Here is a 26,208-nt window from a genome sequence, read left to right on the forward strand (position 1 = left end):
AACATGTATAGTTATTATGGGTCAAGGATGCATACTATCTTCAAAACAATACACTTGTAAAACAGCTTTACTAGAATGTTCATTCATTCATTTTCCTTCAGCTTAGTCCCTTATATTTCAGGGGTCGCCACAGCGGAATTAACCGCCAACTATTCCAGCATATGTTTTACGCTGCGGATGTCCTTCCAGATGCAACCCAGTACTGGGAAACACCCATGCACTCTCGCATTCACACACACTCTCACACTATGGACACTTTTGTTTAGTTTACCCAATTCACCTACTGTATAGCGCATGTCTTTGTGGGGGAAACTGGAGCACCTAGAGGAAACCCACGCAAACACCAGGAGAACATGCAAACTCCACACAGAAATGCCAAGTGGCTCAACCACTGAGCCACACCTTTATTAGAATGTGTCCATTTTTTTCTGAGCATATAAATGTCATTTTTACAATGATTTACAAAAGACAAACTAAAAGAACATTGTATGGTGTATTACCCTCAAACATCTTTATTAGGAATAATTTAATGGCATGAAAAATCTGACTTTGTGTATATTAATATCAGTTTGTAACAGTTATAAATAATATTGCCCAGGGCAAAATTTCAAAAGGAAATTACAATTAATTTAAAATAAAGCAATGGCATACAGATGTAAAGTTACTGACAATAAAATAATACAAATCGTTACGTCCACCAGTTGTGCTAAGAAAATGTTGCATCCTAAACCAGTGGTAGATAGCATAGACAAAGTATCTTAAACTTTTATAATATATTTAAATAATATTTTTTTTTGTATTTGACAATACATGTATGAATATAAATAATCCCATAGTTTAAGAGTTCAAGCACAATTAGTAATGCTAAATTTAGCATTCACAGTTTGACACTTTCTTAGTGAATAATTTGACAACATACAGAACACAAATAAACACAGTATACAGGCATAGGGCATACAGGGATAAGGCATAAATCATGCCTTATCAAGCTAGTACCAATAAAAGACATACTTTAAAAATTTAATGATTGCAGTAATGGCTTCATGTAACACTGCAGAACATACTTAATCTTGTTGTTAATAAATAAAACTGCATGCATCTTGCAGAAGAAAATTACAGTTGATTTCTGCGTTTATGGATATGCCGAGTGTCATACAAACACTGAACTACATTGCAGAAGAGAATAACCATACAGTCCTATCACAGTGATTATAAAGGATAAGACAAAAACATGATTTGGAAGATTAAAGTCTACAGCTTTGAAAAACCGTGTTTGAGATGTTAGGAATTGACTTGAGATGAATGTATCTAAATTCAAAATACAGTTATTTTCTCACGTCGTTGTTTTTACTCCTTTTTCAATTTTATTTTCAAATTTAAGCACTTTTCAAGATTTTGCAGGTGAATTTTCAATCTTTTTTAGCTTTATACAAGTGTTGAAAATTACATATTTAATTCATCACATTATATCAGATGCTACTTTTTTTTCTTATACTTGTCTTTTTTATTCTTGTTTATGTAAAGCACTTTGAATTGCCACTGTGTATGAAATGTGCTATATAAATAAACGTGCCTTGCTTTGCTTGTTATAGTATTTTATAGTGTACAATATTTATTCTAAGGAAAAAAATTGATGGCATGTTTGCCTTAAGACCAACACTGTATTACTCTCATTTACTCTCTTAAATGTCATTTAATCACATCTTAAATGTGTCATCTTTCATCTTAAATGTTAATTATTTTAACTACATGCATGGCTCACTCATAAAATGGTCATCTCTATGCATTTTGTTTTCATTTCATGCTAAAGCAAAAAATATTTATTTTATATTTCAATAATTCATTATTATCACCTATTTAATAAGATCAATTATAATGAAAGCAAAACAATTTCATTTTAAAGCAGTTTCAAGCACTTTATCCAAAATCAAAACATTTTAAACCTTGAAAACACTAGATTAAAATGGATGCATTATCAAGAATTTCCAGCACCCGTACGAACTCTGTCATCTGTATTTCTTTTAATCCTGCAACAAGATGCAAATCCTACAGTAGAAAGATCTCATAATAAGTCCTAAAAGTTTACGCATTCATCATTTCAAGTGCATAATAAATCATTGAGTTTAAATTCCACAAATGCTATCCCCTCAATCTCACTTTTCTCTCCACACTCCATGAGGCAAGCAAATCGCTCCTCACACTGTGTCAAGTCCGAGTATCCACTGGGACCCTTATAAATGATCCACGGTCTGCCCCAACCAGACGCATTCAAGGGTGACTGATTCAAGTAAACTCCAAGATCCTTCCGTTTCTTCTTATTAGTCGGATGAGAATAGAGTAACCACGTTTTAGAGTCTGACTGTGTCAAGCAATCAGTTGGCTTCTTCTCCTCGTCTTCATCCAATGGCTGAGGAACATGGAAGCTCAACACGCTTCCCTGACAGCCGTGCCGTGGCTCCACCAGTTTCTGTGCAACATGAGGATTGTCAAAAGCTGCTCCGCTGGTTTCACTTAAAGCCTCTATTCTGTGGCCACATGTACTACGAGCATTGCAGTACAGATGACTCTGATCGGCATGATCTATGATCTCAGCCATCTCACATTCACAGGATTTCATTCGGATTTTTCCTCCCATCTGCCAGGTGACGCCACAGTCATCACTATAGAACGATAAGGCATGAGGCCTGACTATGAGAGGAAAATGAAAGGGAAAACACCTGCAATGCACGTAATAAACATACGCCGGAATGATTAGTCTTCCGCTTTTCATCTGAATTCCATGTCCTGGTCCAACTGCAAATGTAGCCCAGTTGTGAATCTCATCTCCAATAACACTGTTTGTTAAATCTGTTAACTCGCTCCAGGTCTCGCCAAAGTCTGCACTCGTGATGTAACACAGTCGGGCTCGGTTTCTACCCATGGCAATCTGGTGATACTCTGTGGTATTGCCTGATATGCAGATAAAGAAGAGATAGATGGTTTTGGATTTCCTCTCATAGACTGGACAAGGATTCATAGTGCGATAATCCGGCAAACAGGCGGAAGTGAGAGTCTGTGCAGAAGTCCACTGAAAACAATGACAATTAATTAATATGTTTATAAATGTGGAAGTATAAAATTGTAAATGTTTGGGAAAGATGAGGATCAAAAATATATTTTTTCGAATAATTATCTCAGTCAATGCGAGTTTGAATTCAATTTTACATGACATTTACAGCCATACTACTGAAAGCAGCAGCAAATATTTTACAGTTCTTGAAAATAAAATGACTAGCAACAATTTTTTGAATGAAAGTGAGAATTGGGAGAATTGGGCCAAACTGCTTGTAGCTGGAATCTTGTTGCGTAAAGTGTAGTATGGGTACAGTGTTATTGTTAATTAGGGATGCATGATATTAGAAAAATCTGACATTGCGATATTTTGTTTTTCTGCGATATACAGTTAGGTCCATAAATATTTGGACATTGACACAATTCTAGCATTTTTGGCTCTACACACCAACACAATGAAATGAAACAAAAACAATGTGCTTTAACTGCAGGCTGTCAGCTTTAATTTGACAGTAACAGACTCCAAATGCAAATAGCACACTTGAAATGAACTCTGGACTTTTTATCTGCTCATTGTAATTGGAATAATGAGGGAATAACATACACCTGGCAATGGAACAGCTTAGAAGCCAATTGTCCAATTATGGCTCGTTTCCACTGACTGGTACAGTATGGTACGGGTCGGTACAGGTCACCTTTATCAGGCTTGCGTTTCCACTGCTAAAAGGGTACCAATGGTGGTGTATGTGGTGCATGACAGAAAGTTTCAGTCAACGCTCGAGAAAATGTCTACAGTAAAGCTGTACGAGTCGCTCACATATCATATGAGAAGCACTTCTCACAAAACAGATGCTTTACACACATAAATTCTTCTGTATAAATGTTTATTACCAACTTTTCTATGAACATATTTTGATTATAACTGCAGATAAATGACGAAATGACGATAAGTGCGAAATAGCCTACTGTAACGTCTGTAATTATTTATAATAAATAAATAAATAAATGCAACATATATGAACACATACAGACCCTTACAGTGTCCAATATATTACAACTTACAGAAAAACTACACACAACATACATTTAGTCCTTATTTAAGTTCAAAACAACATGAAACATAGCCCACAGTCAGTGCAAACCTCTCACTAGCTCCGCATTTTGGTTCCCTTTCTCGTGTTCTCAAAAAAGTGGTACGGTACAGTTCGGTTCGGTACACTTTTTGACAGTGGAAACAGCCATAAAAGTGTACCAAACAGTACTGTACCACTCAGTGGAAACGGGCCATTACTTTTAGACCCTTTACAAGTGGGAGACACATATGCAAACTGTTGTAATTCCTACAGCGTTCGCCTGATTTGGATGTAAAAATCCTTAAATTAAAGCTGACAGTCTGTAGTTAAAGCACATCTTGTTCATTTCATTTTAAAACGATTGTGTAATATATACAGCCAAAAATACAAGAATTGTCGATGTACAAATTTTTATGGATCTAACTGTATATTGTGATATGAATACAACTTGAATAGCTCTACTTTAGCTAATAGATCTAAAAGTACTTAATAGTTTTCCACAATGTGTGTCAAACAGTATACAGGTACAGAAATTGAATGACGAAATGTAAAATAACACTGTATAGTCTTCATTGTCTTAATAATTCAGTCAAATTATTCTTCATTAAAATTTAAAAGCTTTTAAATTTGATAAAGCAAATGCAAATGATAAAGTTTCACTCTGTTATTTGTATATTTTGCAATCTCATGAATTCTCAATTGTTATGCTGATCAACTATAATCCCAACTCAACATTGCATATCCTGAGATGTGACTATTGCGAACACACATTGCAATATATTGTGCAGTCCTATTGTCAATAATGAAAAAAGTTTCTGAACAGTGTAATATTTTGTGAAAAGTGTCAAAATTAAGATACTTTTTTTTTTTAAATACAAAGAACATGAGAAGGCAAAGTAGGCAAAAATGATGGCCTTGAATTTGCTATTATAATTATGCTGAGCTGAGGGCAATAAATATGCTGAATAAAGTTAATATCTTTCTTTTTAAATTCTTACTGACCCCAACATATAAACATTGAGGAATACTGATATATAAGTTCTTTATATAAACATGAAAAAAATTATATTACTTGAAGTGATCCATTGTGCATTGATCCCTTCCTCATGACCAACACTTTTGCATCACTGTCACGTGGAGTGCTGCGCTCTTCAGCAAAGGCAAGGAACGTCTGACCATCACTGATGTAAATTAAAGCAGGAATTCTGTAAGTTTTGCCATCCTTCTGCTGAAATAAAACTGTTCGTGCAGGTGGAGGGCGTTGTGCTTCAGGATAGCTTTTTGACGCCATGCTGTCAATCATCCCTATGAACAATGAATAAAAGTAAACAATATGCAGGTATATCATATGACTATGAATGAGCACGTGCGTTTTAATGCACAGATATCTGAATACTTTATGGCTTTGAGACGTCTTCAGAAAATACCGCTGCTGCTGGTATTTAATAGAGGATGTAATGTTACAATAATTCATTTTCCAAAATCAGCCCGAGCACTTACAAACCCCATACTTCTGTCAAATCATACGACGTTAATACAATCCTTACACTTCATTGAAAGGATTCACCATCACGGTTTTTCTATTAGTTACATTATGAAAATTATGAAGGGAAAACTGACATACCATACAATTAATTTACCTTGTATATTTTCCTGTTTCCTACACTGCAGCACAGGCAGTGTTGGTCTGGAAGACGAAATCGGACACTCTTTCCGCGACGCGCGGTGCATTGCGGGAGGTGTAGTTCCAAACCAAAAAGAGGTTGTTAACATCTCTCATTCACTAATAGTTATTTAATTCAATTTTAGATAACACTTTTTATTTATTTCCAACACCCAAATTTTGTTAGTAAATATACGGTTAAATCCGTGACAGCAAACGACGGAAAAGTACTACATTGCCCATATTGCTTAAGCATGGTTGCTAGGATACCATGCCACACTTCAGGGCCTTGTTTGTAAATGTTCGAGACAGACTGGATGTGAGAGCGATTTCAGTGGTTTAAACTTCGTGTAAGTTACTCATTTAGAGTTATTAAATCTTAATGTTTGTACTGTAACGGTTTGTTTGTTGTCTAGGAATTAATTGCTCAAGAAATGACAGAACTGGGGATTTACAAATTGGACAATGGACGAAGTTACCCTTCAAACTGTTTCCCTATAAGATCATTTTTTCTTCCAAGAAATGAAGGTGATTATTCATTTAAAGGCTGAAAGTGAAGTGAAGGTGAAACTGACTATTTTTATTTTGTTATTACACGATCCTACAAAATTCATTCTAATATAATGTTAATTACCTAACTTATTTGGAACTTGAGCTCATATTAATAACAAAGTTTTTCCTGTATCGCTTGACTAATTTAAAGTTAAAAAGAGCAGCATTCATTTGAATCTGAAATTACTTTAATTGTTTTGTTATGTTATTAATTTTATTTTCTGTTTTTAAAGCAATTTAATGCATCTTTGCTAAATAAATGTAATAATAAAAAATATTTTCTAGCATACATGCATCTGAAATCTTAGCATTAACTATATGAAGTTATATTTAATATGTGGTATTATTTTTAAGGGGCAGGACACTGGCTTGTAGCACAAAGAAATGCACTGGACGAGGAAATATCAAAAAGGAAGAACATTTCAGATGTGGAAGTGCATTTTGGGAAAGAAGGAAAGGGAGTGCAAGCAAGCAACACTTTAGATGCTCAACTTTTAGTAAGAAGGCTTTCATGTTAGTTTTCACTGTGGTTGCTGTTAATTTATGTATTTATTTCAAATGTGACATTGTTTGTTAAGATATCTTAACTAAGCAAACATTTTTACTGTATTTCAGATTACACTGCATTGTGTGGATAAACCCTCTGACCTGTGTTCTGTTAACATCAGTGGCCAGCGTTTGCGAACAGTAAGCCCAGTGTCACACTTTTTTTTTTAATGCCAGTGGTTTTAAACCTGGGGGCATCAGCAGATTTTCATTTGGTTTTCCATAAGACACATTAAGGTTTCAAATAATTTAAACCTACAAAAAAAAAAATCAACATATGTCTTAAGTAAACTATATTTAGTTAAAACCCCCAGACCTCTGGCAATATATTATACAATTTAATAAATTTTATTATAATTATTTAATTTCTTATTTAATATAAAGTTATTACTTTGGAAAGGCAGAAGCCTTTATTTAGAAAGTGTGAAAATCAAAGATTTAATACATATCTGTCATTACATCACAGAAGCATTTTTTCTTTCTTTTTTAAACAGGTAAAACTTGAAGGTTTGGAACAATTTGATAGCATTGCTTCCATAAATGCTTCTGATAACCATTTAACCTTAGGTAAACAAAAAAAAAAAAAAACAAAACAAAAAAAAAAAAAAATATATATATATATATATATATATATATATTTTTTTTTGTACATTATATCTTTCTGACATTTGTAATGGGTTATAAATAGGTTGTAAATGAATATTAATCTTTATATTTTAGAGCCTTTTGGCAGGTTTCCTGCACTAAGGGAATTGGAACTGTCGCTGAACAGTCTCCATAAATTAGAGATTCATGCTGACGACTTCAAGAAATTGGAAGTGAGTTTGCTTGAATATTGGGCTATGATTTTATGATTAATTAAATGCAAATGTCCCTAAGTATATTGTGATGGTCAAAGAAGCCTGACATTATTAATTTGTTTCAGGTGCTGGATTTATCCTTTAATAATATCACAGGAGAAAGTATATTAAATCTAGGCCTGTTACCATGTCTGAAGGTGCTCCATCTAACTGGAAACCAACTGCAGATGCTTCCTCTCAACATGGCTGGATCTTGTAACCATCCTGAGGAAAAGTACATGTTTGCTACTTTACAGATTTTATCTAAATATTCTATTTTTATAGAAATGTTATGCTTTGTCTTTATTTTAAAACCATTGACTTTTAAGTGACAAGTATTTTTTTTCCTGCATTCATGAAATTTAGAGTCTACAAAAAAAACAGTAAAAACAGGCACAGATGTTTATAAATTCAATGTGTCTGTTTTCAGTTTTATTCGTTTGTTTTGTATGATTCTGCAAGCTGGTACACTACAGTATATCAAATAATTTATATAGAGGATACGGATTGTCTTACTTATTTAGTTTGGACTGGTTTGTAACATGGCTGTTTTACTTTTTACTTTCTTTTTGTTATTTTTTCCTATAGCTGCTAATAAATTGAATGTTTTGAACATACTCAGAAATAATGATATAATATATCCTTGATTTCAATAGCACCGCTCAAGGTGTCTCTCTATTTGGAAGTTTGAAGGTTTTGATGCTTGATGACAACAAATTATCTTCTCCAGGAGTGTTTACGAGCCTTGCTAACATAAAGAGGTTGGTTAGTCTGCTTTTTATTGATCAATAGATGTAAATGTTGTTTCTGGAAGTTTATTTCAGTAATATTAAATCACATTTCTTAAATTGTATTTTTTTAATTGTTATAAATTATTATTAATTTATTAAATCACAAAATAGATCAGTAGACTAGTCCTGCATTACATGTTATTTGCTTGTTATTACATGCATTACATGTTATTTGCTTATCTTAGGCTCATGCAGGTTCACATTTATGTTCAGGACATATTTATTTACTTGGACATTATTGTGTGTAATGACAATTTGCCAGCAGATCAGTATTAGTTTGTGCAAAATTAAATTTTTCGGGTTGAAATTAAGCATTTTTAAATATATATCAGATGATGCATTTTTAATATGCGATATCAAAGTTATTTTTATGTAAAGTTAAGCTCATCTATTAAAAACATATGGCAGACTATCGAATCAGTTGAATTCTTTTTCATTATCCATTGTTCTTAGTAAACACTGCCCTCTAGAGGGACAGCCACAAATTGTTCTTTCAGAATTTTAAACAAAACAATGCTGTTTAGACCAAGGAATTTACTGTTCTAAACATAGATTTTTATTGATTAGAAGGTCCTGTTTTATTTGTAAACATCTGATGTTCTAAATTATAAACTAATAAATTAGAAAAATGCAAAAAAGGGAATGAGAGCTTACAATTGTACATTTTATTATTTAGGAACAGTGCAATTCCTTCTTTATTGAGTTATTGTTTAATTTTTTGGTCCCACTTTATATTAAGTGGCCTTACCTAATAGGTACTTACCCTGAAAGTAATAATTAATTACAATTTACTTGTTGTGTAAATACTGTACATGTTTTTACATTGTACTTATGGTTGATTAATTGCCTACATGTAAATACAATTGTAATTAATTTATGTAATTTATTATTGCATATTATTGCATTTATAATTACACTGTTGACCATCCCTTACACCTTAACCTACCCTTAAACCTACCCATGCCACCAAATCCTACCCATATCCTGTCTCAAGTGCACTAGTGCACTAAGTGTTCTGCAATACATTATGAACACATTGAGTATTTTGTATTTATATTTTGATGCAAGTGCATAGTAGTTGGCCACTTAATATAAAATGGGACCAATTTGTTTTGACTATTTGTGCTTTTAGGCTTCGCCATTTAAACTTACAAGGAAATTTGATCTCAGGAGTTCCATTCTTAGAACAAATGACAACATTGGAAGATTCCCAAGCAGGCAATATACCACAAAGCATTGGGCAAAGTCCAAGCCTGATGAATAACAAGAGGAGAACATGTTTGTATATTTAATATACTTAAAAAAAAGAAATATTTTAGGTAGGAAAACAAATGATGATTTATCTCATCTTTTCTTCTGTCTTCCAAACAGACTCAGAAATCAAAAGGATCCACAAAACAATAGAAAAAACATTGGAGGTTAGATCAGATTTCTTTTTTTCTTCTTCTTTAGTTAATGCATTTCTGTTTATGTGGAAACTTCATCAACGTCTTAAAGTCTAATCTGTATCTCAAACAGGAGGACAAAGCTTGTCTCCAAATGCATTCGGATCACTTAAAATACCTTGATCAGAGAAAGAAGGATTGGCACTCCCTCAATCAATGCCTTCCATTTCCAGAACTTCGTCATCTGAATTTAGCCAACAATGAGGTCTGTGTGTTCCTTGTTCACAGTTAAAAAGCATTTGATTTACTACAAACACAGAAAGCTGAATAAAGTCATTGACAACTAAGCTATTTTCCACTTCTTCCCTCTAGATAGCTGAGGAAGAGGCATTGTTGCCCGTGGCATTGTTTCCAAAGCTCAGTGAGCTTGTTATTCATTCAAACCCCTTAACAACTCAGAAAAGTGGTAAAATCACACACTCTTGAACAGGATCATTGTTAGGATCTTAACTACAGTAAATCTAGCAAAACTAAATCTGTGTGTGTGTGTGTGTGTGTGTGTGTTTTTTTTTTTTTTTAACACAGGCGACCCACCAATGCTGACCAGTTTTCTTCAGGACAAGTTGGGTATTAAGATAACACGCAAAAAGACAACTGATCACTTTAAGCGACATGTTATCTGTCCTAAAAGAAAGGTGTCACAGATGCATAACTTTTTAATTTAGCACATAATATTTGGATTGTAAGCACTTTTCAGAAGCAGTTTACCCCCTTTTTACATTGTCAGGTGAAAACTACAACTTCAATTACACCAAAATTAGATTCAATCATGACAAGTCCTCATGCCACAGAAGGGGCCTGCTCAAAGAAATTTACCAGAGAAGATTGTCTTCTACCCTCAGCATATGGGTTAATGCATGTATTTGACTTGCCATCTCAAATAAGCATCAAAGATGAGGAAGGTATTTCCGTAGGCCAGGAACATTTTGACTTCACGTATGCAGACCTATCATTCGAGATGAAAAATGAAGAGTCCTTCTTTGTGACGGAGGTATGTTTCTGCACCTAAAGTTTACATATCAACATTTGTGTCATATGTATGTTTGAAAATGTTATTTCTTTTAGGTTAATGAACTCAATGAATCAGAATACCAGAAAGACTCATATGATGCACAAGAAACCAAACTAAAGGTAAAAAGATGCAGCAAAGCCTGTCCAGAAAAACTGATTGGTTATGAAATCTTACTTGGTGACACATCTGGGCCAGAAATGCCTGAGACTTCTGGTAGGAATTTTCCTCTTGTTTACCTGTTGCTTTGTTTGAATCACTGGTGTTTGTTTGTTCATGTTGTCAGTGATTTGCTTCAATGCAGGAATTCAGCATGCCGTTAATGTTCTGGAGCACACGCTCAAAAACTTGCTTGTATATCGAGATTCTAAAGCAAATGTGGACATTCCTCAGAAGCCGTACGTCGAGAGAGAGAGAAAGGTCAGAGGTTGTTCATTGGCAGTACACTCATAGGCCACTTTATAGAGAACTAGAATGTGTCATTACAGCGCAGTGCATTCTGGGTTTTTGGCACATGATAATCTATATCCTATTGACCTACATAGGTTTATTGAATCATATGTATACACTGATTTGCAATAAACTCACACTAAATGTTTGAGCCTGAGCATGTCTGAAAACATGGCAAAATACAACTTGCCATCACATAGATTCCCATTCTTTATTGGGTACACCTTGATAGTAGTTGGTTGAACTGCCTTTTTTTTCCTATGGAACTTCCTTAAAGGGTTAGTTCATCAAAAAATTCTCACCATTTACTCACCTTCAATTGTAAGTAGGGAATGTGGATTTAAATAGCTCATTTATCGTGTATGACCATACACCCAAAGCGATTCACAATCATGAGGGGCGTCTCTCCACACCACCAAGTGGTTACAAATCTTAATGAGTTTCTTTCTTCTCTTGAACAAAAAAGGAGATATTTTGGAGAAAGCTGAAAACCATTAACCATTGTCTATGAAAGTTAATTGTACTATGAAAGTCAATGGTTAAAGGTTATAAGATTTTTTTAAAAGATTTTTTTCGGTTTAACAGAAAAAAGAAACTCATAAAGGTGTGAAACATGTAAAGGGTGGGTAAATGATGACAGAATTTTCTTTTTCAAGTAAACTTTAACAAGTCAATTTAAAAAATACTACATGGATACTGTGTCAGAATTGCTTTCACCTGAATGTGACTGACTGTTTACAAGATTTGAGATTTGAGAGTTCAAGTTCCAAAAAGATATAAGAACTCTCCATGGCATAGATTCAGCAAGGTGTTGGAACATTTCTCAGATTGTGCTCAATATTGAATCATAATGCTGCTGCAGATGTATTACTGTAGATGCAAATCTCAATGTGGAATGAGCTGAGATTTTTGACATGGCTCTATCCTGCTGGAAGTAGACGTCACAAGATGGGCACACTGTGATTGTAAAAAACAGACATGTTCAGCAACATTACTGCCACTTTCTGGATAATTATTCTTTTTTATTCTCTGTAAACAGCAGATCAACTTTACTATGTTTACATACCTTAATGTATTACATTTCTGCCATGTGATAAGCTGATTATACACTGTAAATATTTTTAAACCAGAACAACAACTACAAAAAAAACAAAACATAATCCTTATTTCTTTTCGCTTTTTCTTGTTTACTCAACTTTTGAAAACACCAGCTGCACTGACCTAAAACTATTTGTCAGTAATACAAAAAACATTTAGTTGGGTTAACATGAGATTATTAGCTTTCTGGAGAGGTGAACTACTCTCTAACAAAACTTTTTAAGTTGTGCCAACTGAAAATTTTTTGTCTGCAGAACTGGAATGCCTGAGTGAACAAAAAAAACATAATCCTTATTTCCTTTCGTTTTTTCTTGTGTACTCAACTTTTTTTCATCTTTAATTGATTGGACAGTAGAAAGTATAGACAGAAAAGCGTGGGGAGAGGGGAAGAATCGGCATAGGACCTCGAGGCAGGAATCGAACTGTCATGTGCCATGTGTCGATGCACTAACCACTACACCATTGGCACTGTCATGTACTCAACTTTTGAAAGCATCAGTTGCACTAACCTAAAATGTCTGAAGTTGAGTGAACAAAAAAACTCTTTTGGAAATTGGTACTAAGAAATAATACATTATCAGAATAAACAAACACAGTTCAATTGAAAAAACCGGAAGGCATGCTTCACATGTGAAGCATTACAAAGCATTTCCCCCTGTTTGTCCTGCCATTTTTTTACCCTTGTCTTGTTTATCATTATTCTTGTTGTGCCTCCTGTCCTGTTTCTAATTCTTGAAAAGGTTGAGTGAACAAAAAAAAAAAAACTCTTGGAAATTGGTACTAAGAAATAATACATTATCAGAACAAACAAACAAACAAACAAACAAACAAACAAACAAACATAGTTCAATAATAAAAAAACTAAAACCGAGACAAATGTTAACAAAGCATTTATTAGATACAGAATTAGAAACAAGACAGGATACAAAACAAAAATGTTAAAATTTGAATACATGTTGGTGTCTATGGTGTAGTGATTAGTGCGTTGACACATGGCGCTCCGGTGTTCATGCCAACCTGAGTTTGATTCCCACCTCGAGGTCCTATGCTGATCCTTCCCTTCTCTCCTCTCCCTATGCTTTCCTGTGTCTATGCCCTCTACTGTCCTATCGATTAAAGGTGAAAAAAACAATGAGTACATGAGAAAAAACAAAAGGAAAGAAGGATTATGGTTTTTTGTTCACTTACCTTCAGAAATTCCAGTTCTGCAGACAAAAAAATTTCAGTTGGCACAACTTAAAAAGTTTTGTTACAGAGTAATTAACCTCTCCAGAAAACTAATAATCTTATGTTAACCCAACTAAATGTTTTTTATATTTCAGCTGATGTTTTCAAAAGTTGAGGGAACAAAATAAGCGAAAGGAAATATAATTATGTTTTTTCGTTGTACTGACTTTTTACAGTGTACATTTGCATCAATTAGCAGTTACATGAACAGGTATACCTAATAAAGTGTCCCGATGAATGTATAAAACATGGTCATCTTCTAAACCAGCAAGATATGAAGATCATTAGAGGATCTTGGGTCATCTGTTATCAATAACACAGCAGGAACATTCTTTTCACAGATTAAAAATTTGCCGCCTTGGGAACCAAAGAAGTTGAGGGGAAAAGTAGTCGATGGACTTCTTGACCAAATAAAAGAGACGAAAACAATAAGCAAAGATCCCTTGGGTAACATAAACTTTCTTTGTCATTTTACAGCAGGCTTTGAAATAGCCTTAGTCACTTATTTTCACAAATCACAAAATCAAGATGGAATTCAGTGTAATCAAGCCTAGTAATGCTATTTCAGCAGGAAATAAATTTCATCATCAACCATAGCACAAACTAGCATGTTTTACAGGTCAACTAACAAGCAGACTGAAGGGAAGTTGTAGTGATTGTGTAGCGCTGTTTACTTTGAACTGCTCTGTTTGGCTCTGCAGCTGTTGCTCTATTATTTCAACACTTAACAGATTGCTAGTGTGTTTGGCTGCACTGCAACTCCACTGGAATGACTGTGGATATATGCCATCTAGGAAACCTCAAACCAAACTGCTTTTAGTAGGTCATTAAATGCACCACTGCTTATAGAAAAAGATTTTACATGCATTTTTTTGTTTTATCTATGCAGATAATATACTGGAAGGAGGGAATAATGTTGATAAGAGTGAATACAAGGAAGCACTGACCCTGCTGAAGGACTTGAAGAGAAAGTACAGTACAGCCCATCTGAAAAGAGTGGAACAAGCAGCACAGATTGAGACAGAGAAGATGTGTAATGTAAACTAACAGGTGCATTACTTTCTACTTTTTATGGATCTGTGTCATTTAGATTGGAGGGCTGTTTTACTCATAACAAATAAACTGCATTTGGAATTGCTGTCAGATATTGGGTGATTTCATTCTTATTGTATACTGGGACTTCTTTGTTGCATATTCTTCTCTGACCTGAATAATTGTATTTTATTAATTAATTATACATTTATTTGGAAAAGTTAGGCTGTTAAGTCATTTTTAGTGTTTAAAGTGTAATGAAATATGTAAGATTGGCGGTTTGCAGAAAGTTATATATAATATATATAGCATAACAACTTTAACAAATGATTGAAAAATGTTTTAGGGGGGGAAGAAAGAAAGAAAGAAAGAAAGAAAGAAAGAAAGAATTATGGATTTTTTGGGTTTTTTTTGATTAAATGAAACTCTTCAATTCCAAATCCATCCCATAAAGAAGATTTCATTGACAATCTTATTTGCAACAGTGCAACAGGACTAAGTAATTATTAGCCCCCCCCCCCCCCCCGTTTATTTTTCACCTAATTACTGTTTAACGAAGAGAGGATTTTTCCAACACATTTCTAAACATAACTCATCTCTATTAACTGATTTATTTTATCTTTGCCATGATGACAGTAAATAATATTTGACTAGATATTTTTCAAGACACTTCTATACATCTTAATGTGACATTTAAAGGCTTAACTAGGTTAACTAGGCAGGATAGGGTAATTAGGCAAGTTATTGTATAACAATAGTTTGTTCTGTAGAATATTGAAAAAAATATAGCTTAAAGGGGCTTATAATTTTGACCTTATACTGTTTTTTAAAAAATTAATAAATTTAAAATTATTCTAGCCGAAATAAAACAAATAAGACTTTCTCCAGAAGAAAAAATATGATCAGATTTACTGTAAAAATTTCCTTGCTCTGTTAAACATCATTTAGAAAATATTTTAAAAAGCGGGGAAAAAAAAATCAAAGAGGGGCTAATAATTCTGACTTCAACTGTATACTAATGTATGGGCTGATATAAAACTAATTTCTGATAAAACTTTAAAAATTATTTTACATGTAGTAAATGTGCCATACTTGTATCCCTTTTTAAAACAGTTTGTTAATCACTGTTTCATATAGGTAGCCACTATAGACCATTTTGACAGGCGTAAACATTAACAATGGTCCTAATATGTTTCCTGTTTTACATTTTTAATTTCCATACTTTCTGAGAATCAAAAGAGGGCCACATATTGATAAATAATGTTATGATAGCTGCTTTAATATTAAGTCCTGATTGAATTGCCTCTTGTTATAGTTATAGTATAGAAATAGTTTGACAACAAGCAGGAAATGTTCATGGGTCAATGACATCGCCACATTGAAATGGTCTATAGTGATTTATTTTATGTACTTAAATCCAATTAGAAAATATACTTAGCGAGCAGCAAATGAGTTGTTTAATTTTTCACACGATCACACTGCATTTTAATATAACATATTTACACATATTAATACAATTGGTAAGCTGCTGAAGAATACTTTTTTATTATTGCAAAAATACATTATTTCAAAATGCTTTAGTCCTTGTAACATAAAATCCTGTATTAAAAATATTAATTTTTATTTCAGAAAAATTATAATTGAAATTTTAACTCCATGCACTTCAATCAGATGTTAAATAAAAAATGCAGTAGGCTATTTCAGATAGAGTTTCTTAACTAACCAATAATTGTGTTGTAAAGTTTCTAAAATAATGTTTGTGCAGAACAACGAACAAATCGGTTTTCCTCTAGGAGGCGCTTTTAATAAAATCTGGAGGCTCTGCAGAAACTCCCACATACCGTCGTAGTAGTTATAAAGTGCGGAGAAGTTTGAGAAGACAAATCTTGCGTCTCCACAGTTTTTTTCTGGAATATGAAGAAAAGAATGACCTGCTTGAAACATTTTTTCATTTTGGTCACAATGCGGTGTTTCGTTCAGGGTGAAACTGAGGCAATACGACCTGGAAAAAGTAAGTGACTCCATCAAAGAATATTATATTGGTAAATGGGTATCACATCTCGATGCATCATTCTACCAGCGACACGACTGTATTGAAAATGCTGTGTGGTGAAGTAATATAATACAAAATATTTTTACAGTGCTTTTATTGTTTTTAAAGTTATGATTTGTTATGACAAATTGTCTTAGGACACCTAGGACAACTTCATTTACATATGTAAACAACGACATTTTTTTTGTAGCAAGTCAACAAAAATCCAGTAGCTTTTATCAGTGTAGGGATACTTTTTGATGTTTTTTATTATTCTTTTGTATATTGGTAGGGTAACTTTATATACAATATTTGTTCCCCCTTAAAACTATGTAAAATAAATGACATTTTCATCAGTGATAACAAGTGTTTCCTTTTTATTATTATATAATGCCAAGTTTGTGAGATGTGGACCTTTTTGAATTGCAAACCAAGTTATGCTTTTGTTTGTTTGTATGGTTTGTTTTGTTTTTGTTTGCTTTAATGATCATTTTGTTTATTTATTTGTCTTACACTTTTTATTTTTAGTTATTAGCATTAAAAAAGCACAAAAAAAAGCGAAATAAATTGTAATATTGTTCGTGTTGCATGCTGTGTCAGATGTTTTTTGCACATTTAAAGAGAAGACGTACAGGCCAGGAGATAGTTGGCATCCTTATTTGGAACCCTTTGGATTCATGTTCTGCATGCGCTGTACATGCACAGAAGTATGTATCCACATTTTACATTTCAAAGTTTGTGTTTTAAATTATAATATGCCATAGTTATATTGGTTAAACGATTCAGATTGTCATTTGATTTTCTCATACATTGTGTACAAGTAAACCTTTGAACGCACGTGCAGGTACATGCATGTGTCAGATTCCCGTAGTATGTGTAACACGTAAATGTTTCTGTTTCTTTTTATGTGGATATGTGTATAGCCTGGCCATGTGAAATGCAACAGTATTAAATGTCCTGCTCTACGATGTGAAAATCCAGTCACAAACTCACAGCAGTGTTGCCCTCGGTGTGCAGGTAAAATTGTTTAGTGAATTGATGAGCATGATTCTGGTAGTTTTTTTTTTAGTAAAACACCCTGACTAATGTATATTATGTATATTCTTATCCTCAGATGAGCACAGAACTCCTGCAGGTTTGCGGGCACCCATTAAAACCTGTAGGTATAATGGAAGCATTTACCAAACGGGGGAAACTTTTGCCAACCATGAGCTCTTCCCAACCCGTCAGTCCAATCAATGTGTCATGTGTACTTGCTCTGTAAGTCTGTTTTCAGGGTATTCAGGGTACATCTCTTACTGTACCTATAAACACTGTAGATAATTTCAAATGGTTTAAAACGTCCTTTAAAGTTTTTACAATGATATAAGATGTAAATATGAAGTATTTGTTTAGCACAGACTTTAGAGCATAATGAATAGTCAAGGTCCAGAATTGCAGTGCAAATTGTATTGAAGAAAAGAGTGCATTATATATATATATATATATATATATATATATATATATATATATATATATATATATATATATATATATATATATATTCCTTAAAAATGGTCAATTTACTTAATAATTGTTAAAAAAAAAAATGCAAACATAGAAAAAAAGAGTGAAAAACGTAATCAGTCAAGCAATTTGTATAATAATATTTTACGGTCATCATTCTATTCACAGTATCTCACATGTATATATGAAAAAAAAAGATCTGTTTGAAAAAATAGAGAAAATTTGTGAAATGTTTAGATTTATCTTGTTCTATCTATCATTCCCAACAATATTAAAGTGTTTTTTATTGGTATCTTTGGTTACATGAGGAATTTTAAACATCTGTTGTGGAAAGCATTATTTCTAGTGAAAAAATAATATTTAATAATAAAAGAGTACTTAAAGTAATGTTCAATGAAAGGTATCTTTTGAGATTCTCCAATAGTTAATTGATAGCATTATGTTTGTTAGATTTTAATCATGTCCACAATTTCTCATTCTTTGTCTATATACTTTTTCATTTAAGAATGGAAATATATTCTGTGCATTGAAATCCTGTCAGCCCATCACATGCTCCTCACCAGTGCCAGTCCCGGATACTTGCTGCCAAGTGTGCAAAGGTGACAGTACAGTATATTTGTATTTTTCTTTTCTTCGTATTCTTCATATTTTATGGACTTGTAGCTTATTTTAATAGGATAAAAATAAAACTATTTGTAACATAGGGTAAGCTGTATTAACTTTTTAATTGCACCTTGGCTTATATTGTGGCAATTAATTGTCTCAATTGTCTCTTTTGAATGAACAGAAAGTGCAATTGATATCAATTCAGCATCATTTGAAGATGGAGGACAACAACTAAACAGAGGAGCTGTATGTACAATATTTTTTCTTTCTATACTATTATTCATTCATGCTACTCTCTCGACCTTTTTCTGAATGTGACTCCTGTGTTTTAAATTATGGGTTGCACTTTCAGTTTGGGGAACTTCCATTCAAATGTACTGAAAAACATCTCATATGAAAATATACTATAGTAAAATACTATAGCAATTTATAGTAAATACTATAGTGTTGGGGCGGCACGGTGGCTCATTTTTTAGCACTGTCGCCTTACAGCAAGAATGTCGCTGGTTTGAGTCCCAGTTGGGCCAGTTGGTATTTCTTTGTGCAGTTTGTATGTTCTCCCTGTGTTGGCGTGGGTTTCCTCTGGGTGCTCCGGTTTCCCCCACAGTCCAAAGACATGCGCTATACAATAGGTGAATTGAATAAACTAAATTGTCCGTAGTGTATGAGTCTGTGTGTGAATGAGTGTGTATGGGTGTTTCCCAATACTAGGTTGTGGCTGGAAGGCCATCCGCTGTGTAAAACATGTGCTGGAATAGTTGGCAGTTCATTCCGCTATGACGACCTCTGAAATAGAGACTAAGCAGAAAGAAAATGAATAAATGAATACTATATGTGTTTCTGAACAATACTAAAGTGTATAATACTGTTTAGTATTCACTTTTGGTAAATTCACTTTGTTAATGACTGCTCAAGTATACTGTAGTATTAACTAAAGTGAACTAAAAAACTTTAATAATGTCTAGTACACTTTAGTTTTAAAATTTTATTTTAATTTACCCTATATTTGTAGAAAACGTACAGTATTAGGTGTTTTGTTTACATTACAAAGTTGTTGGGTTACCAGAGCAGCTATCGAATTACCACAGTAGATTAATTCAAGTACTTTATTACGGTGTAGTTCAAAAACTATATAGTGTTATATATTAGTATACTATTATAATATTATAAAGGTTTACTATAGTATTTTCATATGGGATGATTTTAAATATGTGCTACAAATAATCAATACATAATTCATTGTGTTTTATTCCTCCAGATGATTTTCTCTTTGCATTCCCAACAGTACATTAATATTCAACATGTGCATAAAGACCATAAACATAAGGACTTGTTTGGAGTTTTAGGGTATTTTTCTACCCCAAATTATAGCCATTTGTTAATTTGAATAAGTTGCCTTTTACTATTGGATGGATAAATTGTGAAGAGAATAATGTCAATGCATTTTAACACTTCACTTACTGTTTACTGTATAATGGAAGTTACTCTTATAATTCACGCATCATGGGCTGTAGTAAAAAGGTGGATAATAGGATGATATATGAACAAGTCCAGAGTTGCAACATTTTCTTTTATGTGTCCTAAATCACAAGAGGTCAATCCGAGTGTGTAGGGTGTATTATTATGGTGTAATGAGTATTACTATATTAGTATACTATTATAATACTATAAAGGTTTGCTATAGTATTTTCCCATGGGAGCATTTTACATATTGAGATATTTGTGCTAGAAATAACCCATACATAATTCATTGTGTTTAGTTCCTCCAGATAATTTTCTCTTTGCATTCCCTACAGTACATTAACATTCAACAAGTCCATAAAATCCATAAAAGTAAAGACTTAATTTAATTTAATTCTTTTTATACCAAATTAAAGTCATTTAATAATAATAACAATATAATAAATATTGGATGGATAAATTGTGAGGAGAATAATGTCAATGCACTGTACCCTGTTTTTTTAACACTTAACTTACTGTTTACTGTATAGTGGAAGTTACTCCCATAATTCACGCATCATGGTGTGTAGTAAAAAGGTGGATAATAGGATGATATATGAACAAGTCCAGAGTTACAACATTTGCTTTTATGTGTCCTGAATCACAAGAGGCATTCGGTGGATCAGTGTGCTGCAGATCAGGTCAGGGGCCGCTCTGTTAGGGCTACACCATCAACACTGCGAGGGTCTCCCAGAAGCCTCAACCTACAGACGTTACACCTCAAAGGAGCTTCCGAAACCACTGTTAAAATCCTCCTACAGCGCAAACATCAGAGAGGTACAGTTTAATGCACCACTGAATGGAAATGTTAGAAAATGCTTGTCAAAACCCATTGAAGTCATATCCTGTAAAAGTAATGTACGGTTTCTGACTTTGTCTAAGCTTGTGTGTACAGTGGCAAGACCTATTCTCATGGCGACGTCTGGCATCCGGTGCTGGGGAAGATTTTGGAGTGCATTTTGTGCACATGCAGGGACGGCTTTCAAGAATGCAAGCGAGTCACATGCCCCAACCAGTATCCGTGCCAACATCCCATAAAGATAGAGGGGAAATGCTGTAAGATTTGTCCAGGTAGGCACATCAAATCATGCTATGATGAGTGTTGTCATGGTACCAATAGTCTATAAATGTATAAATTTTTTTGCAATGATAGACGCATGTTTCTAATTAGTTTTTTCTATAGGGATTTTAAAAATGTGTGTGTTTTTTAAGTTGTATAATTGTCAAAAATTAACAGGAAGTGTACTTTAGCAGATGTGCTGGACATTAGTATCTCACAGGACATTAGATCACTAGTCTCTCACGGGACATCAATAGTCTCACACACTGCTCTGCTGAGATCTTGAGCTCTTCTACAGTCTCCTCTACATTTCACTGGCTGTAGGGTTTCTTAGCTATGACTTTGTCACCATGGACTTTTTAGAGAATGTCCGTCAGGTTTAGATCAGGACACTTGGCTGCCATTTCATCATTTCAGTGTTTTCAGCTTTACCTGTTTTGCTATGATACAGCTAGGCCATTGTGCTTCATGAACATTTCTGGCAGGTTGGGCATTGAACACAGGGAAAGGGACCGCATGTTGTTCACACATTGAAACACTTTTATGCAGAGATCTTTTACATGGTTCAGCGCTGAACTTGCAAGCAATTCTTGCTGCAGTGTTGAACTGATTGCCCATTGAGAGTCTCAATATTCTTCTGTCCTATAATGCATTAGTCCTTTATGGATGATCAACATGTTTAGGGGACTTGAGATTACAGATGTGGAACAAACAATTTCTCTTGCTGTGGCTGAATCGTTCTTCAAGCTTTTGGCTTTCATGTGGACAAGCTCTTGTCTTGGGTTGCAAAGTTCAGTCACATTAATGGCATATTCATCAATCATATGTCCTCAGGGGAAGGGTATTCCTCCTTCTACTTCATAGTAAATCCACATTTCTGCATTTGAGTCAGAACATTACTGTGTGGAGTTTGGATACATGGGTTTCCTACAGGTCCTCCGGTTTCCAGTCCAAAGACATGTGCTTTAGGAGAATTGGGTAAACTAAATTGGCTGTAGTGTATGAGTGTATGTGTGAATGCGAGAGTGTATGGGTGTTTCCCAGTACTGGGATGTGGCTGGAAGGTTATCCACTGTGTAAAACATGCCACAGTAATTGGTGGTTCCACTGTGCTGTGGTGACCCCTGATGAATCAGGGATAGTGGGCTAAAGAGGGCTGGAGGATAGTGATGAGTGAGTTAGAATTTTACATCCTTTCAAGTAGGTTTTCTTAAAAGCCAGTAAATCAGAAATGCTAACTGTAAGATTGTAAGAAAGCACTATTACGTTGACAAGTTTTCAGGCTATAGCCACTGTAGCTCAGGCTGTGATTACTCTTTATTCTATCTTCTACAACCAGTTTCAGTTATCATAGAGTAATATAGTATTAGTGTGGACACATTACAATTTTTTATGTTTTTGAAATATTTATTTGATTAAAGATGAAAAAATGGTAAATTGGAGACAGTTGTGCTGCAGCAAATTAATATTTTCATATTTTCAGTGTTATTTGGTCATGAAAAAGTAAACATTTTAATAATCCTAATAATGATGGACATGTAATAATATAAGTGACCAAACTAAATGTTTATATTTATGTTAGTAAATGACAGTTTATATGCATTTCCCTAAATGTTTAATTCCCATAAATTCTTGGTAAGTTTCCAAGTTGGAAAATTTCAAAAATCTTCCTAAATGAAGTTGCCGTGAAAAGTTTCTGGAAAATTACCAGAAATTTTCTGTCCCTGGTTTGCAATCCTACAGCTGTAGGAGAGTTTCAGTCACTTTAAAACGGCTCGTCATCATAGATGTTGTAATTTTTCTGCACAAATTTCCACCATTAAACAAAAATCTTTGCAAATAGATGTTTAAACAGCATATATGCTTGTTCAGTGTGCAGAGTCCAAGCGCTCTATCAATCTGTCACTCAACAAATGGTAATAATTAAAGTTTATAAAGCGATGTAATACTTTAAAAATCACAATCGCAATATATATCTATCCATGCCCAATATCCAATGGCCAGAAAGTAATTCATTTTTTATAAATTGTTAAAATATTGATGTCTGTGATGCAGCAAGTCCAGAGACTGTTGTGTTACACCATGATTTTATATGAAATTCATTTAAATGTGTGATATGAATAAAAGTGGTAACAAATGAATATTTCCTCAATTCAAATGAGTAGCTGCTTGGACCTGCAAACCGAATTTCATACGTCATGACTTAACAAGCGGATACAATTGATTGATAGACAACTGAGTTTTACTTCTGAACTGTTGCAGTCTATAATTATAAGTTAAAAACACAATAAAATAGTTGCCTTTAAAAATGTATTTAGATTACATTACATAAAAAAGATACAAATTGCAGACAAGATCACTGATTATTTAATTTTCTTTTCCAGAGCTCAAACCAGAGAGCAACAGGACGGAGTGCTACCTTGCTCAAGACATCAACAGTTTTCTGGTATATAAATTTGAACCCTCATCGCCTGCACAGACAGAAGATAAAGTACGAATGATTGCCATCGAGAGACAAGGAGCCACAGAAGTAGAAGTGCAAGTCTGGAAAACTGTTGAAGGTGAACAGGAATATATTAGATGTATATCTGTAACTTGTACTTTTGTAATATTAAACACATCTGTCAGTCCTGGAACAACCAGTTGCTGCTGGAGTGTGAAAATGGACAGGATGAATCTCTTCCTTTACTAGATGTCTTCCAAATTCACTGACCTAGATAAGCACTTTTTGAACCTTTGCCAACTTTCAACTGCACAAAAAAAGAATTATAACTGTATGGAGTTGTTGTTTCTGTTTTAGTATAATTTTGTAGTGTTATCACTTTAAAACCATCTTATCTTCACAGGCGTTTTGCATTTAATGGAGACAGGTGACGTTAAGAAGAAAGACCTTATAGAACATCCAGAAAAATACATACTACTGACCACTTTAGATGAAGGTATGGTGAATGTTTTTTCACTTGACTAAATTAATTTTGGCTTTCTTCTAAGACACAGAAAGTTCTAGTATATATTCAGATGTGTATCATGATGGAAACTTTAGCTTATTTATTTATTTCGTGAACAAACATTGTAAAAATACTCCTCTGCTTATGTCAACCCACAATAAGTTTTAAACGGCCCTGAAAACTGAGACTCTACCAGGGACGGTACTAAATATTTGAGAGTATTTTCAGCTGCCAGGAAATAAGTAGGTAGGGCAGACTCAAGGAAATTGAAAATGTATAACATGTAAATTAAAGAAAGGTTTTTGATTTCCTTTTTGCAAATATTCTGTCTAACTATTTCAGCAAGTCACTTTTAATATCAAGCCATCATGCATTCTGTGAGCATTGGCTGGGCTTCAACTTAAAGGCTGAAATGCCAGACAGACTGTTTCACAACACACGCTAAAGTGATTCGTATGGATTTTGTCAGCTGTATTACAGGACTATTACTAAAATACTGGAAGTAGCAATTCAGATGCAACTTTTAGTGTAAATGCACATGTCGCTTTGCTATAAAACAGGCCTCTGCATTCTGACTTGTCCTTTCCTTTCTCTTCCTGCATTTCAGACACTTGGAGAAAGTTCAAAGAAGACGAGGACAAGCAGAAGGACTTGAGTAAGATTAGGAGCTGTGAAGACGGGATCAAGGAAGTGGTGAAGTACTTAAACCCTGAACAGCTGGACAGTCTTTGCACATCTTAGTCTCCTCCCTGCTCAAACACTGTGCCATCCCAGTCTGACACCCATTTTATTACCAGAAGAACACTCACACTCTCACAATGTGCATGTAGTACAAAACCAGATGCTGGCAGCAGGTAGTCTAAAGATCTTCTTTATTACTATGAGTCAGTTTAGCACAACTCTTTATGAGTTTGACATCCTAGAATTCTTTCTGAGGCCTTTGTATTTTTTTCTGAGGGCCTTGAGGTCAGTCATTTCTCTTGCACTGCTGAAAAATGCATGTTTGATAAGGAAAGTGAGGGAATATATGCTATTCGGGCCAAAATTTTAACGACAAAAGGATTTAAAAAGCAATCATCATTAAAGCAAATGTTGTATGTAATTGTAGCAAGTATCCACTGTATGTACGTCAAAGGATGATTTACAGTAGAAGCTCATTGGCCCGGAATGCTTTTATAAAGTTGATGTAGGCCACTTTTTTCCCCACTGTGCTTAGTTATATGCTATTCATATATGTAAGATTGATAAACTGAAGACAAATACATTATTTATTCTAAAGTCAAAGCAACCAATTCCATCTGGTCATCAATAGAGTAATCTCTATGCAGAAATGTTCACATTGTAATGTTATGTTGCGTGTTTATTGATCTGGATATGTGTAACTTGTATGCACTTAAAATGATGACAATATATCGGGCTGATGTCCAGACTAAAGGGCATGCTATATATTCTTTAATAGACTTTTAGAGTTTTTGGTCTTATATTTATATCACTTAAGTTATTATGGAAGGAAGCCAGTTTCTGACTTTTTACTTAAATATTTTTTTTTAATTTTAATTAAGGATTTTCCCCCCTGAATAAAAAAATTCTATCTTGTTCTGATCTTCTGAGCTTTGAGTTTACATTTAACATTTCTCCCACTGTGGAATAAAAAATAAAGTAAATTATAAACTGGGAATATTATATCCCAGATTATTTATATTAGAGGTTTATATCTTGCAATTCTGACTTTTTTCTCTAAGAATTGGGAATTTAAATCTTGTAATTCTGACTTTTTTCC

General features: G+C 33.8%; 3 protein-coding genes across 3 annotated transcripts; 2 read left to right on the forward strand and 1 right to left on the reverse strand.

Annotated features, from left to right (window-relative positions):
* Positions 1-506: 506 nt before the first annotated feature.
* On the reverse strand, positions 507-5,822 carry neu3.1 (sialidase 3 (membrane sialidase), tandem duplicate 1). Its single transcript, XM_056447184.1, has 3 exons — positions 5,765-5,822; positions 5,197-5,429; positions 507-3,067 (listed from the first exon to the last, which is right to left on the reverse strand). The coding sequence occupies exons 2-3, from the start codon at positions 5,425-5,427 to the stop codon at positions 2,099-2,101; spliced, it is 1,200 nt and encodes a 399-aa protein (XP_056303159.1). The 5' UTR covers positions 5,428-5,429; positions 5,765-5,822; the 3' UTR covers positions 507-2,098.
* Positions 5,823-6,195: 373 nt separating this feature from the next.
* On the forward strand, positions 6,196-14,859 carry xrra1 (X-ray radiation resistance associated 1). The gene is made up of 17 exons (XM_056446703.1): positions 6,196-6,315; positions 6,694-6,836; positions 6,955-7,026; positions 7,380-7,452; positions 7,606-7,703; positions 7,811-7,959; positions 8,381-8,485; positions 9,648-9,793; positions 9,887-9,933; positions 10,034-10,165; positions 10,273-10,366; positions 10,486-10,595; positions 10,688-10,951; positions 11,026-11,185; positions 11,274-11,389; positions 14,086-14,191; positions 14,634-14,859. The coding sequence occupies exons 1-17, from the start codon at positions 6,222-6,224 to the stop codon at positions 14,789-14,791; spliced, it is 2,067 nt and encodes a 688-aa protein (XP_056302678.1). The 5' UTR covers positions 6,196-6,221; the 3' UTR covers positions 14,792-14,859.
* Positions 14,860-16,627: 1,768 nt separating this feature from the next.
* chrdl2 (chordin-like 2) lies at positions 16,628-26,030 on the forward strand. The gene is made up of 11 exons (XM_056446209.1): positions 16,628-16,787; positions 17,409-17,515; positions 17,732-17,825; positions 17,923-18,068; positions 18,820-18,913; positions 19,102-19,166; positions 21,029-21,197; positions 21,303-21,491; positions 23,865-24,041; positions 24,327-24,419; positions 25,036-26,030. The coding sequence occupies exons 1-11, from the start codon at positions 16,691-16,693 to the stop codon at positions 25,167-25,169; spliced, it is 1,365 nt and encodes a 454-aa protein (XP_056302184.1). The 5' UTR covers positions 16,628-16,690; the 3' UTR covers positions 25,170-26,030.
* Positions 26,031-26,208: the final 178 nt, after the last annotated feature.

The sequence above is a fragment of the Danio aesculapii genome, chromosome 21 (assembly GCF_903798145.1).
Source record: "Danio aesculapii chromosome 21, fDanAes4.1, whole genome shotgun sequence".
NCBI classification, from domain to species: domain Eukaryota; kingdom Metazoa; phylum Chordata; class Actinopteri; order Cypriniformes; family Danionidae; genus Danio; species Danio aesculapii.

Excerpts from the sequence above, each read along its gene's own strand:
- xrra1 (XM_056446703.1), top strand. The coding sequence starts at position 6,222 with ATGACAGAACTGGGGATTTACAAATTGGACAATGGACGAAGTTACCCT. Across the intron at positions 10,166-10,272 it reads TGAATTTAGCCAACAATGAG|ATAGCTGAGGAAGAGGCATT; the intron begins GTCTGTGTGTTC and ends TCTTCCCTCTAG. Across the intron at positions 11,186-11,273 it reads AGAAATGCCTGAGACTTCTG|GAATTCAGCATGCCGTTAAT; the intron begins GTAGGAATTTTC and ends GCTTCAATGCAG.
- chrdl2 (XM_056446209.1), top strand. The coding sequence starts at position 16,691 with ATGAAGAAAAGAATGACCTGCTTGAAACATTTTTTCATTTTGGTCACA. Across the intron at positions 17,826-17,922 it reads GTGTTGCCCTCGGTGTGCAG|ATGAGCACAGAACTCCTGCA; the intron begins GTAAAATTGTTT and ends TCTTATCCTCAG. Across the intron at positions 21,492-23,864 it reads ATGCTGTAAGATTTGTCCAG|AGCTCAAACCAGAGAGCAAC; the intron begins GTAGGCACATCA and ends TTTCTTTTCCAG.
- neu3.1 (XM_056447184.1), bottom strand. The coding sequence starts at position 5,427 with ATGATTGACAGCATGGCGTCAAAAAGCTATCCTGAAGCACAACGCCCT. Across the intron at positions 3,068-5,196 it reads TGCACAATGGATCACTTCAA|TGGACTTCTGCACAGACTCT; the intron begins GTAATATAATTT and ends CATTGTTTTCAG.